At 36.3% G+C, this 14,152-nt stretch overlaps 1 protein-coding gene across 1 annotated transcript; it reads right to left on the reverse strand.

Moving 5' to 3' along the window:
- Positions 1 to 4,552: 4,552 nt before the first annotated feature.
- LOC136245712 (uncharacterized) lies at positions 4,553 to 6,478 on the reverse strand. Its single transcript, XM_066037196.1, has 2 exons — positions 6,029 to 6,478; positions 4,553 to 5,977 (listed from the first exon to the last, which is right to left on the reverse strand). Exons 1-2 carry the CDS (start codon positions 6,442 to 6,444, stop codon positions 4,612 to 4,614), a joined length of 1,782 nt encoding a protein of 593 aa, XP_065893268.1. The 5' UTR covers positions 6,445 to 6,478; the 3' UTR covers positions 4,553 to 4,611.
- Between the last annotated feature and the right edge of the window lie 7,674 nt (positions 6,479 to 14,152).

Consider the following 14,152-nt stretch of genomic DNA (forward strand, 5'->3'; position numbering starts at 1 on the left):
TACGTAATATTGTTACTTTTGTGGTAACTAAGTAATATAACAAAAATACGCTATAAAACTAGTAATATAACTCAAGTTACTTTACTTACAAATGTAACTCGTTACTTAAGTAATATAGTTACTGTAACGAATCTAATATTACGTAATATTATTACTACAAGTAACGAAGTTACTAATCTCGTTAGTAATCCACTGAGTAACGCATAGCCACAACGAAGTAATGAAGCCTACTGAATGAAGCATATATTCACCAGCTTCTTACTTATAACCAAGATTTGCACATTGTCCAACAACGCAATCATGTCACGTGATAAGGTGGTAGTTTCACACGTGACAGCTTAAGGCCGTGGATACAAAGTAATATAATATGTAATATTATTATAGTTACTTTATTTTATGGGTAATATGTAACTGTAACTAAATAGTTTTGTTGCAAGTAATATGTAATATGTAACTAGTTACTTTTAAAAAGTAACTTGCCCAACACTGGCTATTAGTGCCTTGAACAAGACTATTCCAAATCACTCAGTGAACTGAAACAACTATACTTGTAGCTAAATGATACTGTTTCAACTACAGACTTGATGTTCATGTTGAAATACTTGTAACTATCTACAACATTAATTTCTAGGAAGCATTTTTAAAGCCAAACACTACTGTAACAACTTTTGGGTGCCAGCACTACCAGAGAAGTATGCCATGAAACGTCTATGACTTTGTCATGAAAAGTTAAATCACCCCACCATGAAAGTCATTTCAAGGGATAGCTACCATAGATTGTTTCATAGGCCATAAAGTGCCTATAGAATTTCATGGCATTTTCATGGCATTGTAGAGATTTCGTGGGTGCAGTAGCTACCCATGAAAAGTTAAAATTCATGGGAAAAACCGTGGGAATTTCATAAGTATATTTCATGGCAATAGCTATTTACGGCAATTTCATAGCTATATTTACTACCCCACTAGGGACCTGTGAGAAAGCTTAAGTCTGTAAACACAAGGAGTGAGAATCTTGACAGAAATAACGAATTCTCACAGATCCTAGCAGGGTAGCACTCACAGTTGTGACATTTCAGTACAGTATAGCTATGGATATGTTTGTAAAAGACAATGAGGTAGGATAGTTTCTAATGAAATATTTTCTTGGAGAATGATTTATTCAGTACAGTTTTGCATGCAGTGAGTGTTTTAGATGTAGATGGAGTGAGCTGTTGCGTTTCTTTGATTTTGGAAAATAAGAGAATTAGAGGTGCATGCTTGTGTCTCCCCTTGACTGGTTGACATCATCATACTCTGCAAGGTCAAAGTATATTACCCAAAGCAATGAAAGCATGTTAACTAGATAACTAGCTATTTGCTAATGCATTTCATAAATAAAGTGTTTAGAAATTTAAAGCTATATTGTATATAACTGTTTTGCTCATTTTCAGGTTCTATCATTACATTGTTGTGGAAATTAAGAATCTGCACTAGATTAGTCAAAGCTAATAGCTAGTAATATCTGATCAATTATGATTTATCTTACTATTTCACTGTTATCCAAAAACTGTCTAACCAGACGAACAATTTATCAAAAAGCTATCATACTGGTAACATGTAACTGGAATCTTTGTCTCGTTGAGGTGCATGAAGTGTTACATCTGTGAAAGCTAGGAAGCCAGAAGCCACAGTGTAGGCGCAACTACATCTTAAATGTTACATACATGGGAAATGAAAACAGTTTTTAGTGGTTTACCTCTTTGATCACTAGTTATTAATTTCTTAGCTTTTATCCTTGCTTTTTCTCAAAACTGAAATACTCTAATAGAACATTCAACCTCTCTAATAGAATATCCATTGTTAAAACTCTTTTAAACTATATGTAAGGAACAAAGGCTATTGTGTAAACTGAAATTAAACCTCTTTTTGTTGACCTGTGTACTGCTATGTAACTATTACACCTAAAATCATGTCATAACAGTTGCTTAAAAGTAGGCTTGGGTTAAAATTATTCCTTTTGTCACTATAAAGTCTTTGAGCAGGCTGTAGGACCAGGTGTCCTACAGACCTTCAGCACTTGTGCTGTAAAGCATTAATAAATAAACTAGTGTCCATTTGGTTCTACTTTGGGTACTTAGAGATAATGAGTTACTCTCTAGAATTCCTATGGATATAATTACATGAAAATAACAAGGAGAAAACATCCTGACCACCTGGTAGACTCCTGTAAGCATTTGAGCGTAAATCGGATGGCTGCAGGTTCGAGGCTACCTAGGTCCAGTCATGGATTTTTTCTCCCTTCTCCAACTTTTCAAACACACCTAATGTAGCTAAAGTCTTTGAGTAGGCTGTAGGACCAGGTGTCCTACAGACCGTAAAGCATTAATAAAATAAAATTAATTCTAGTGAACTTTTATACTACATTTATCAAGTACAAGGCTATGGCATCTGGAGATTCTGCCCTTACTTAATCAAAACTCCATGTATCTTCTATATTTCCTGTTATTAATGGCTTTTAATACCAATAAAATGTTGCTATTAGCTTTCCATATATATATATATAGAAATTGTGCAGATCTGTTCGATGCACATCTGTAAAGCTCCTTTTGCACTTAAAGCCTATCACAATAAACCAAGCAATTACTGTATGTGTTCTTCATCTGCTTTACCAATTTCCCATTTAGTGAATTTTTTGGCTGGTAGAATGCATGAGGTGATCTGAAATGAGAATTTGGTAGAAGATACTACTATGTAAGTGTCACCCACTTCACTCTGATTATTGTGTTTGTTGTTTTATTAGAGCACTCATCATGACATGTTTATGCTTTGTTGCACATTAAAAGTTACAGCTGGGTTGAAATCACTTAGTTTTGCATGGCCAGACTTCTATTTTCACTCAGGGGCTTAACAAATAGGGAATATAAGCTTCTCATTGACAAAACCCTGTGCAAAAGTAAATACAGATCTGGCAATGCAGGACTAGCAATTATCAAATCTTACTATTAAAATAGCATGAATAGCTGATGTAGGTCAAGAAGAGGCATCAATTTAAGTTCAGTTTGGAAAATAGCAACTGAGTTATTACAGCAGCTATTTTTAAGAGACATAAAGTGTGACTGTTCTATTAGGGTGGTTGACTTTTTAGAGTATTTCAATCTAAACTTTTTGGTACCACTGCAATGTATTTGACCAGTTTCTGTAAATCTCAAAACTCCTTAGAACCACCCCAGATCTAGATCTAATTTACAAGCTATACATATATACATAATTATTTGTAGCTATGCTGCGTGAATTATATGGCAAGTAACTATTGCATGATGTACATACGAAACCTCAACCCACAACACAACTTCATATACGAGGCTCATTATAAGATCATAATTATTTCTGAAGTACTGCTACAGCATACCAGAGTATGTAGGTTACATCAATATGCCAAAAAGGAGATTCCAGTTAGATACTCTCTCCAAATTTTATCATACAGCATTACAACAGTCATGAAGATTTGGGTTTACCTGCCCAAAATAAAATCAGCCTCCTTTTTTCCCTTACACAATAACTTGTCGGTATTGGCTAGATATAGTCAAAAACATTTCTATGAAATTAAACTATTCAACCGAATTTTCTGTTATTGCTACCGATTGACTGATGCTTCAGTTAACATAATTCAACTATGGTTAATACTATGTGCTTAATTTTTCACTGTTTGGCAGCATTTTTGTCCGGTATAGCACCTATACACTTAATTGACTGCAGAGGTACTTCTTTAACTGTCCTTCATTTGTAGAACTGTGTATCACCACTCCACTTTCAGTAGTAATGTATACGTTTAGATGAGACATGTTTTATATGTCACCATTCTATCCATTACTGTAGTATATGTGTATGCTCACCAATCACAATTGTAGTAAGCAAGGAATTTTAATGGTGACATCATGGTGTTGCTCTAATTAATGACTCTCTATAAAGCCCACATGCATGCACAAATATAACAGATCCAGTAAGTTATATAACAAATTGAGTAGGGTCATAGAAACAAAATGAAACTAGGTGAGGTTGCCTATATAGCTACAGCTGTGGCTACACTAAAGTGGATATTTACCTAATCCCTAGTTGGTACATACTACTAATTATCCACAAGAATGCTAAGAATTAGATGTGCACTAGTATAGCTGAAGGTGCAGGCAACCTCCCTTGTTTCATAACCTCTTACATCCCTGTTTGAATATAAAAATACCTAATTTTCTTGCACTTGAATTCTGAAGTTAGTGTAAGGGTTTATGGAAAGACACATGCACTTGAGTGCATACATTTCTTTTTGGTCTGATGATCCACTTTCAGATATAAACTCAAGTATCCTGCAAACCTCAAGCAAAACTTTTGGATGAAGAAAAGCAGTACCATTTATGCATAGTATATGCATGTCCGTCCATGAAGGAAATATAATATACTGTTTGTAACTATTCCATTGATATGAACATCAGCTATTCTCCTTGCTGATGGGCTGCACCATAATCGTTGCTCATTTCGCTACTAACCATTGCAACAATTAAAAAAAAAATTAAATCCTTGGTGTGTAGATACTAGATAGTATACATAACAACACGATCATAGAAAATGTCACACAATTATTTATGGATTCATAGGCCACAAAGGAAGGAGATCAGTTCTAGCTAAAATTTCAGAATAACCTTGTCCAACTGTAAAATGCCCAACACGAAACAATTTTCTATTAGGAAATCTCTTTTGCAAACTGTCTTTTAAATTGTCTTTTGCTGAGATTTCATTCCATCCACCTTTATAAATGATATTGCTTGCAGAAGCGGTTATACTCAGTAGTCCAGGGGAGTTTCTAATCAAAATAATGATTCCTTGAATGGTAAAGGAGTTCACATACAAGGCAACATGTAGCAGCCTACCATGGGCTGACACTGTTTCCATAAAGATATCCGGTATGTTAGTATCACGTGACTCAATATAAATCTGTTGTAAACTGGTAGTGAATGCTGGTGAGATCAAGAGACTTGTGATAGGTTGACACCAAAGAACTATAAGTTGCTTACAACCATTGATAACATCCTGTATGAGGTATGGGTGATTACCAGGCAGGTTACAATACTGCAGTAATGGAAAATGGGACAGCAACAACCATCTGATTTCATCATGTGCACACACATCACACATTTCATCATCATAAGAACACTGGAGTTGCAATGCTTGAAGAGTAGAAAATTTTTGAAATGAGGCAATCATTTCATCGGAGCTACTATGAAAAACGCATACATCAACAGCCAAATGTGTTAGGCTCATACTGCTCAATATGTCCCATAGTCCTAGTTGGTTCTCCATATCTGTCACTGAAATATACTTCAGATTAAGCCCACGTAAGTCGTGACAGTGGTTAGCAATCATGCGAAGACCTTGTAAAGGATGTAAACAGTGGAAATTACTTTCAAGATTAAGCCGTTGAATGTTGGGACAAGCAATAGCTACTTGTTCCAAGTTTCCAGATTGAAGTGTCTCTGAATAGGCAAAGTCAAACTCAGTTACAATATTGAAATTATTAGTGATCTTATTGAGCACAAAATTCTGAAAAAAGTTGTATACGCCAGTGTCTGCCTTACAAACTACCTTACTATCACAAATACAGTCTGTTAGTGTAGCCATATCCCAGTCTAAGAATATTCCAAAGCTGCTGGGTTTCACAATTGGCAGTGTAACAGTAAGACCAAACACTAATTGGAAATCTGGAATAGGTGGATAAAGATTTAATGGTGATCTAAAGTTTTTATAATGCCTGAAATATGATATGTAACCTTCTAGTGGTGTAAAATTCCACTGCAACAATGATGACAGAAATGCACGTTCTTCCTCATAATCAAAGTCAGCAATAAGATTTAAATGACATGGCACAAAGCCTTTCTTCATCCACTCCTCCACCCATTGGTAACAAGATGAACGGTGTTGTTCTGCTACATGTATTGTGAGTTCCTTCAACCTATCAATATGAAGTAATGGATTTATATCAGTACTTAACTGCATTTCTAACTTCTCCAGCATTTCCATATGCTGTACAGCAATTCTCAATTGTTCACAATCATACTCAGTCCCTACTGGTAGACTAAGGTGCGTCACCTTATTACAATGGCTCAACATCTTGAACAGTGATGGTGTCACGTGATCAGGGAAGACCATTCGTTTAATGTACTTCCCGCAAGCCTTCAACACATTCATCACAGAATGCTCTTCTCGTGGATCAAACAGGGGCCATATAAATTCACCCCACAGCGTAGGTGTTTCGCTCACCAGTCGTAGTCTTTGTGAAACGTATCGCAGTTTCACCTTATCCCGTATCGTCGGCAAAAAAGATACGATATAAACCAGCAGCTCCACAGGAAGACTTAAAAATTTTGTTTCATGCTGCTCTTGCATATCCATGTTCGACCAATAGTGTCCAACGTCCATGTCACTGAGCTGTGACAACGCTACGCATGATTTCGATTGTGGGTGCCGATTCAGTGAGTAGCAACATTCTCCGCGACAGTTTTCTTTCTAAGAATATTTATTGATTTTTTATTGTTGCTGGTACTTTTGCTGTTTTGTTGTAACTATGCGGCTAGCTAATATGTTTTGAATTGTAAGGCACTGCTGAAAAACAGTTCATATAGCTAGCTGACTCGGATGCAGTTCAGCATTGCAGTTTATAGCTACCCATTAAAAATAATCTGCAACCCTCAGGCTTTAATCAGGCTGCTGTGAAATCACTAAAGGTGAAAACTGAATTAAGTGGTACTCCCAGGCAATGCTATACCCAATGATGCTAAGTTTCATTACTGATTGCTTCTAAATTGATACTGATTGCTCGAGTCGGCCGCTATGGTAAAAGAAAGTGTTGAGCCTTTAGCTATGCTGGTGTAGTGATTTGGAGTAGCTATCTCTTTAATAGAATAATGATCTCTCATTTTTGATGTGTTCAAGTGACAAGAGGAACCAATTAATGCATAGCTAGCTATAAGCAGTGCAATCCTCAGTTGAGGAGAAACATGTAAGTTTAGCATGCCTCCTGTACTCCAATCTTCATATGGTCACAGAAAAAAGGCTTTGACTTCTACCGAAAACTGTGTGAGGGAGTCTGCCCTCTAGCTCTTTGAGATTGAATTTGGAAGCATTGCCAAAGCAATTCACACCAAAATTATCAATGCAAGTTGAAAGATGATTAACTGAAACCTCGGCTGAAACTACTCTAATAGAGTAATTGCACTGACCAGAGTATTTCTATATCTTGCGCTAAAATTTAGGAGATCCAGCTAAAACTGAATGAACTGGACTACCTGCTAAAAGCCTAGTTATGCTGATGCACAATAGCAGTCCAAAAGAAGTGGTAAGTGACTAGGATACTTTTGTCAATAATTACTCGTATGTCTAGTTGTGGTTCCTTGGATGGCCAAAAATGTAGATACACTACTGACACATTAATAATCAGGATCTTGACAGATGGTGAACCCACCAGTACTACTACCCTACCCTTTCGTCATTCCACATACTCTACTATAAGGAACTTGGTGAGTTGAGCAAAATAACATCCAGCATTATTACTAGGAGCATTGCAAGCTGCAACAGGACTAGTAATCTTTCGTCATCCTAAAAATTTGGGAAGGTCACTTTTGGCAGCATCAATGGAGTCACATTCAGCCCAACTCCTCTTCACCACATTCAAAATAACAACAAACTTGAAATTTTCTATCAGTCACTATAACGTAATAAAGATGCTTTGTTGGGTTTTGATATCTCTATACACATTGTGAAATAGTTTTGAAATTGTTACATGAAGCTAAACTGTAATAGTAGCAGCCAACACTGTACTGCTGACTACTACAGCAGTGGCGGATCCAGGATGGGGCATTTGGGGCAAATGCCCCCCCCCCCCTTCAAGAAATTGCATACAAGATCGATATACTCTAATAGAGCAGTCAATTACTCTAATAAAGCAGTCACAATGTTCATGAGGCAGTGTAGCTTACCTATGAAGCTACAAATAGGATTTTATTTTACATAACAGACGTGATATAGTAGGTAAGGATAACTAGCTATTATTGTTGTGACCTTTTTTTTTTTTTTTTGGTCTTCAACTGGTTTTCAGCAAGTTTTTTTGGTCTTCAACTGTTTTTCAGAAAGGTGCCCCCCCTCTTTCGAAACTCTGGATCCGCCCCTGTACAGTGGAAGAAGCATTTGCTTTATGTTGTGAGTTTGGCTGTACACTTTACAGGATGTTGACTGATAGGTCAGGTGTACTGAGTACACTAGCTATGAGACTATTATACTCAGAATTATGCTTTTGAGTAGTGCTGTAAAAATTTATTAGCTGTTATGCTTTTGTGAAATACCCATTATCTTCACACTTTTTCTCTCAATTATTGCATTAAATCATAGATATACAAACTCCTAGGAATTATATATATCTTTAATTATAGACTATATATTCACACTGATGTTTCAGCTTCAATTGTATGTGTTTGCTAATATGTACGTATATCATTTCATGATTAAGCTTCATCAATCTATTGGAATGCTTTGTTAGAGCAGAATTTGTGTGACTGTTCTATGACAACTTTATTAGTCGAGTATATTTCAAAATAAAACCGTATAAATACTTTTATATTTAAGCTTTATAATTGCATTATAATTACTAATTCCCACATTTACTCATCATGCTGGAATAACCATTGTAACCCTAGTTTGACCATGCAGGAAACATTTAGTAGAAAAAATCTTTGTAATTTTTGTCTTCTTTACTATTATTTGCTCATCATGTTTTGAAACTTAACCTATTATGTTGGTTTTTGTGGGCTTACAAATACCGATCAAAATTGCATGCATGAGATTCAGAAGTACATGGTTATATATGATGATGCTGTTACAGATAGTAAATACTATTCAGATGTGACTTACAAAAAGAAGTGCAGGTCGAGAGCAAAGATATTTACACACTTGGGAACAAGCACTGAAGGCTGTTTACTCTTAGTAGAGCAGTCAAATACTCTAATACAACAGCCAGTTAACAGTACAAAATCCATTAAAACTAAAGTGGCAAATGATTTTGTCATCGACAACAAATGTGTTTATGTCTTGTCAAGTATTTATTCACCGCTTTTATAGGATTAGAGATTGTGCATTTGAATTTGATGATGTATCATCCATTGGAATCCACTAAACAGAAAATTCAGGCTGTTCAAACCACACATTCAATCACTAATTAATGCATGTTTGATGTTTCCTTGTTACCTTGAGTCAGTTATGTAGTTCAGTTAATGAATTGAGATATAAAAGCACTTCAAATATCCAGCTATATATGCAAACCTAAATACTTTACGATGGAATGTATCATCACGCCTAAATATGGCAACTCTCGTATATGTCAACTTTATAATTTTCATATTATAGTCATATACAGTTTGATTCCTTTATTACTTTCTCTGGAATACTCTGATCATGACATGTTCTATCGTGAACAGTATTCCTTGTCACTGGTCAGTAATATCTGTCAATGAAGCCAATGACTCTTTTTGGTGTTGCTATAATTATCCCATAATAGTTGTTGCTGGTTTGTTAAGAGAATTGGAAACATTTTAATTGATGAATATAGCACCTTTGATTATGACCAACTACAAAAAAATTGATTAGACAAATCATGTACCTTCTTACCACTGTAGACTACACTGGTTTATTAATATTGTTCTGCTTGATGGGATAGTAATTATGGTCACTAGAGCTGTTACATAATTATATTACAGAATATTACTTAACTAATATGATTTTGGAGAGCCTTTTGCCACAGCACATGCTTTCATGTTAGTGAACAAATAGCTAATTTAGCTCCATATAGACCTCGGCTATATAATTATGATCATTACTTATTCAATCATATTGATCTCTTAAAGTTTGATTCATTTATAAAGTCACTTACTGAAGTGCATGCATTGGTTTAAGTGTACAGAGCAATGCATTAGTTATAATAATAGTAGCTAATCCATTTTAAAAGTTGTAGTAACCGGTAATGTTCAACTTCTAACATGTCATGTATCAGAAAAGTATGGTGCTATTGGCTGGAAAGAAGTGTTTGTGTAACAGGTAGCATATGACAACCCAAAGAGTACAATAATAGCCAAAAGTAGGGTGCCATTAAAATAACAATAGTACTAAGTGTACAAGTTAGTCTTATTTAGTTTTAGCTCTAAACGTGTAAAGTGTGCATGGTACTAGTGATGCCACCCCTCAGTACTTCATTGTGTATGCTTACACATCTTAGAGTAATACTCCTGCAGTGTGCTATTAGTGATGGCTGTTAGTTGGTAATTGGTAGCAGTGTTGGCTGTTGTTGTTACTAGTAACCCAGTTGTGGGTGTTGATGTTGACTACAATGAGTATGGCTTGTGTTCTAAGCTTCCTGGGATATCCTGTGGAGATATTTACCAGCTGAATCCAACCAGTCATGGCAAATCTGGTTATTATGTCATACAAGCTGGTGATAGGTCAATGTTTGTATACTGTGATATGGAGCTGGAAAAATGTGGTGGAGAGAAAGGTTGGATGAAGGTGACTGATATTGATACATCTAAAGGAGATGACTGCCCCAATGGATGGAGTAACATCACTAGTCCTGTTGCAGCTTGTAGAGCTCCTAGTGATAATGCTACGTGCTATTCTGCTCAATTCTCAACTCACAGGGTTCCTTACAATAGAGTATGTGGAATGGTGACAGGTTACCAAAAAGGTAGACCTGATGCTTTTCAAGGTTTTGTGTATAAAACATGATCTATTGATGGTCCATATGTTGGAGTTTCCATAACATACAGTACTCCCAGAAAACATATCTGGACTTATGCAATAGGCATGAGTGAAGTAGGTGGTTCGTTTAATTGTCCGTGTACCAAATCTTCTGCAGCAGGACCACTACCACCATGGTTTGTTCATGATAACTACTACTGTGAGTCTGGATCAATCACAGTCCAAATGCTCATTTATATTTCACAAGTGACCCTGTGTGGGATGGTGAAGGTTGTTCTGATGAAAACAGTTGCTATTCAGAACCCAACCTGCCATGGTTTTATCGTCAAATACCGCTAACCAGTGATGATAATCTTAATGTCAGGATTTGTTGTGATCAGGAGTGCTCTAGCGAAGGTGTTCTGGTGAAAGATATCAAACTCTATGTGCAGTAATTGATGGGATGACTGCATTAGTTGACTCTAGAGTAGATCTACTGTACCAAGAGTGCATAAGTTTACACTGTAGACCTTTAATACTTTTTGTCATTATTGCTTGGCTGTAAATTGAGTGTCTTTTTGCTCTGCATGGTCTCAACTAGACGAATTGACAACAGGTAAATCGATTATACTGGCAACATGCAAACCCATCAACCATGAACTTTACATACCCATATAGTGCATGGACAAGATAACCATGAATTATGCATGCTTGTTTTTTGAAAGTTGTTATACAAAATACACTGAGTTACAATGAATGGTGATTGGGAACCCATGCATATAATCGTCAACTTGGAAACAAGTAAGGATACCTTTTGAACTGTGAATCACATGTACACACACAAACACACACACAAAAGCAAAAAGCAAAAGCAAAGCCTTCAGCTGCCGCTACGCGGTCACACTGCCCAGTGGCCAGCACTGGGGAACCTGTGTGCTACTCAGGTGCTATGAATCAGCACAGGAATGCCATCCTGGGGCAGGACTAGTGACCCACAGGAGGCTGTACCATGTCTCACAGGTGAATGTGTGGGCACCCGAAGTCCCACCTGGACCTTAAACTGCTATATGAGACATGGACAGTTGAGCGTTTGACACACACACACACACACACACACGCACACACACACACACACACACACACACACACACACACACACATACACACACACACACACACACAAAAAAAATGCATCAGCCAAATGTGCCTGAGGCTACATGTAGATAGCATCAGCATCTTATAGCTACAAGCAAACTGTATACAGTTTAATGCTGGCATGTTAAAATTGGGTGTGGCATTGTGGCAGTGTTTTATGATAGAGAAGGACAGAGTAAACAGTCCTGAAGAAGCCACAAATGAAATCAATGATGTATAATGCTCAACTTTAAATTTGCAGCCATAATAGAATTGTCTTAAGTTTTCAGTTACAGGGACTGATAGACTTTTTATTTATTTATTTATTTATTTATTAAGGCTTTACAGCACAAGTGCTGAAGGTCTGTAGGACACCTGATCCTACAGCCTGTTTAAAGTTGTGACTTTGGGAGTTTGGGTTACACATGCAATCAGTTAATGAGTACTCTAGTACCTAGTTTTTAATATATCAATGTAATAACTGCTATGGTAGGTACATCATAATTGCATGTCAACTCTTGTACTGTATAGTAGAAATTTTTTTGCAGAAGGAAACTTTGGAAAATTTGCTGTGATAGGATTTTGGTGAGAAAAAAATGGTGATTTTTTTGTGAACTAATACAGATTTGTATTGGATAAAGGATTTGGTGGACTTAAGTGTGGTGAAACACCGCTCATTCACCACCAATTGCAAAGTCAACAAGCTGTCCCCCACCAAACCATCTTGCTATAATTTATGGTACAGTCATCACACCAGCTACTGAACATGTACAGATTGATTCCTTTACAAAAACTCTTCATCTGGAATACACATGTCCAAACATCTTCAACAGTTTTGTTACTTGAACAGTAAAATCAACAGTCTTTCTGTGGAATTTATTGCCATCCCATAATAGTTGTTGTTGTTGTTGTTGTTGTTGTTGTTGTTGTAAGACAATGATAAAAATACACCATTACAACTGAAGTGCTATGGAAGCACTTGGAGGTGCTTTTTTTTTACTGGAGCATTCAAAATTGTTATAGTATACCATAGTACTGATTTTTAGGTGCTACCACAGAACATCTGTTTTAACAGTGTAGTACCTTTGACAATGACCAAGTACAAAATTTAATAATAATATTATTGATTAGAAGTGTGGTTTCTTTCTCTATAGATTTACTATGAAATTAAGTTATATGGGATAGTGATTATCTAATCCAAAACAGCCAAGCTGCGCTTCACAAAATTTACCTGAATTGTCATTATTAAAATTTTTACCATTAACCTACCATCACAGCCATTTCTTGGCCGCCACCTTGGATTTCACATCTTTTTTCACCATAGCCTTTCTGAGGGCCGCACACTTTTTTTACAGCTTGGCTGTTTTGGATTAGATTTCATTTCTTTTAGTATTTGTATACCCCAAAGCCGGCCTATGGCCAGCTTTGAGACTTTTTTAATCTATGTTTTTTTTCTTTACTACAGGAAGTAGAAAAGATGAAGTAGATGTACTTTAAATATTTTATCAGTAAATGTACAAATTATATATATAATGTAACATATGTGACCGGATTTGCGAAAAGGGGCCTTCCACACACATCCAATTTGCCAACTTTGACAATTGATAACTTCAGATTGGAAAGAGCTACTGCCTTGAAATTTGGGCAGTGGTGATTTCTTTGCAGCTGAACTCTCCACATGATGGTTTCTTTGTAGCTGAACTCTCTACAAGGTAATTTCTTCTAGCTGATCTCTCTAAAGGGAGATTTGTTTGTAACTGAACTATCTACAAGGTAACGTCTTCTAGCTGATCTCTCTACAGGGTGATTTGTTCGTAGCTGAATTCTGTACAGGTGATTTGTTTGCAGCTGAGCTCTTTACAAAATGGTTTCTTTGTAGCTGAACTCTCTACAAAGTAACTTCTTCTAACTGATCTTTCTACAGGGTGATTTGTTTGTAGCTGAACTATCTACAAGGTAATTTCTTCTAGCTGATCTCTCTACAGGGTGATTTGTTTGTAGCTGAATTCCGTACAGGTGATTTGTTTGCAGCTGAGCTCTTTACAGAATGGTTTATTTGTAGCTGAACTCTCTAAAAGGTAACTTCTTCTAACTGATCTTTCTACAGGGCAATTTGTTTCTGGAAGAATTTTCTACAGGGTGATTTCTTTGCAGCTGAACTCTCTACATGGTGGTTTCTTTGTAGCTGAACTCTCTACAAGGTAATTTCTTCTAGCTGATCTCTCTACAGGGAGATTTGTTTGTAGCTGAACTATCTACAAGGTAACTTCTTCTA

Source organism: Dysidea avara, chromosome 15 (genome assembly GCF_963678975.1).
Source record: "Dysidea avara chromosome 15, odDysAvar1.4, whole genome shotgun sequence".
Classification (NCBI taxonomy): domain Eukaryota; kingdom Metazoa; phylum Porifera; class Demospongiae; order Dictyoceratida; family Dysideidae; genus Dysidea; species Dysidea avara.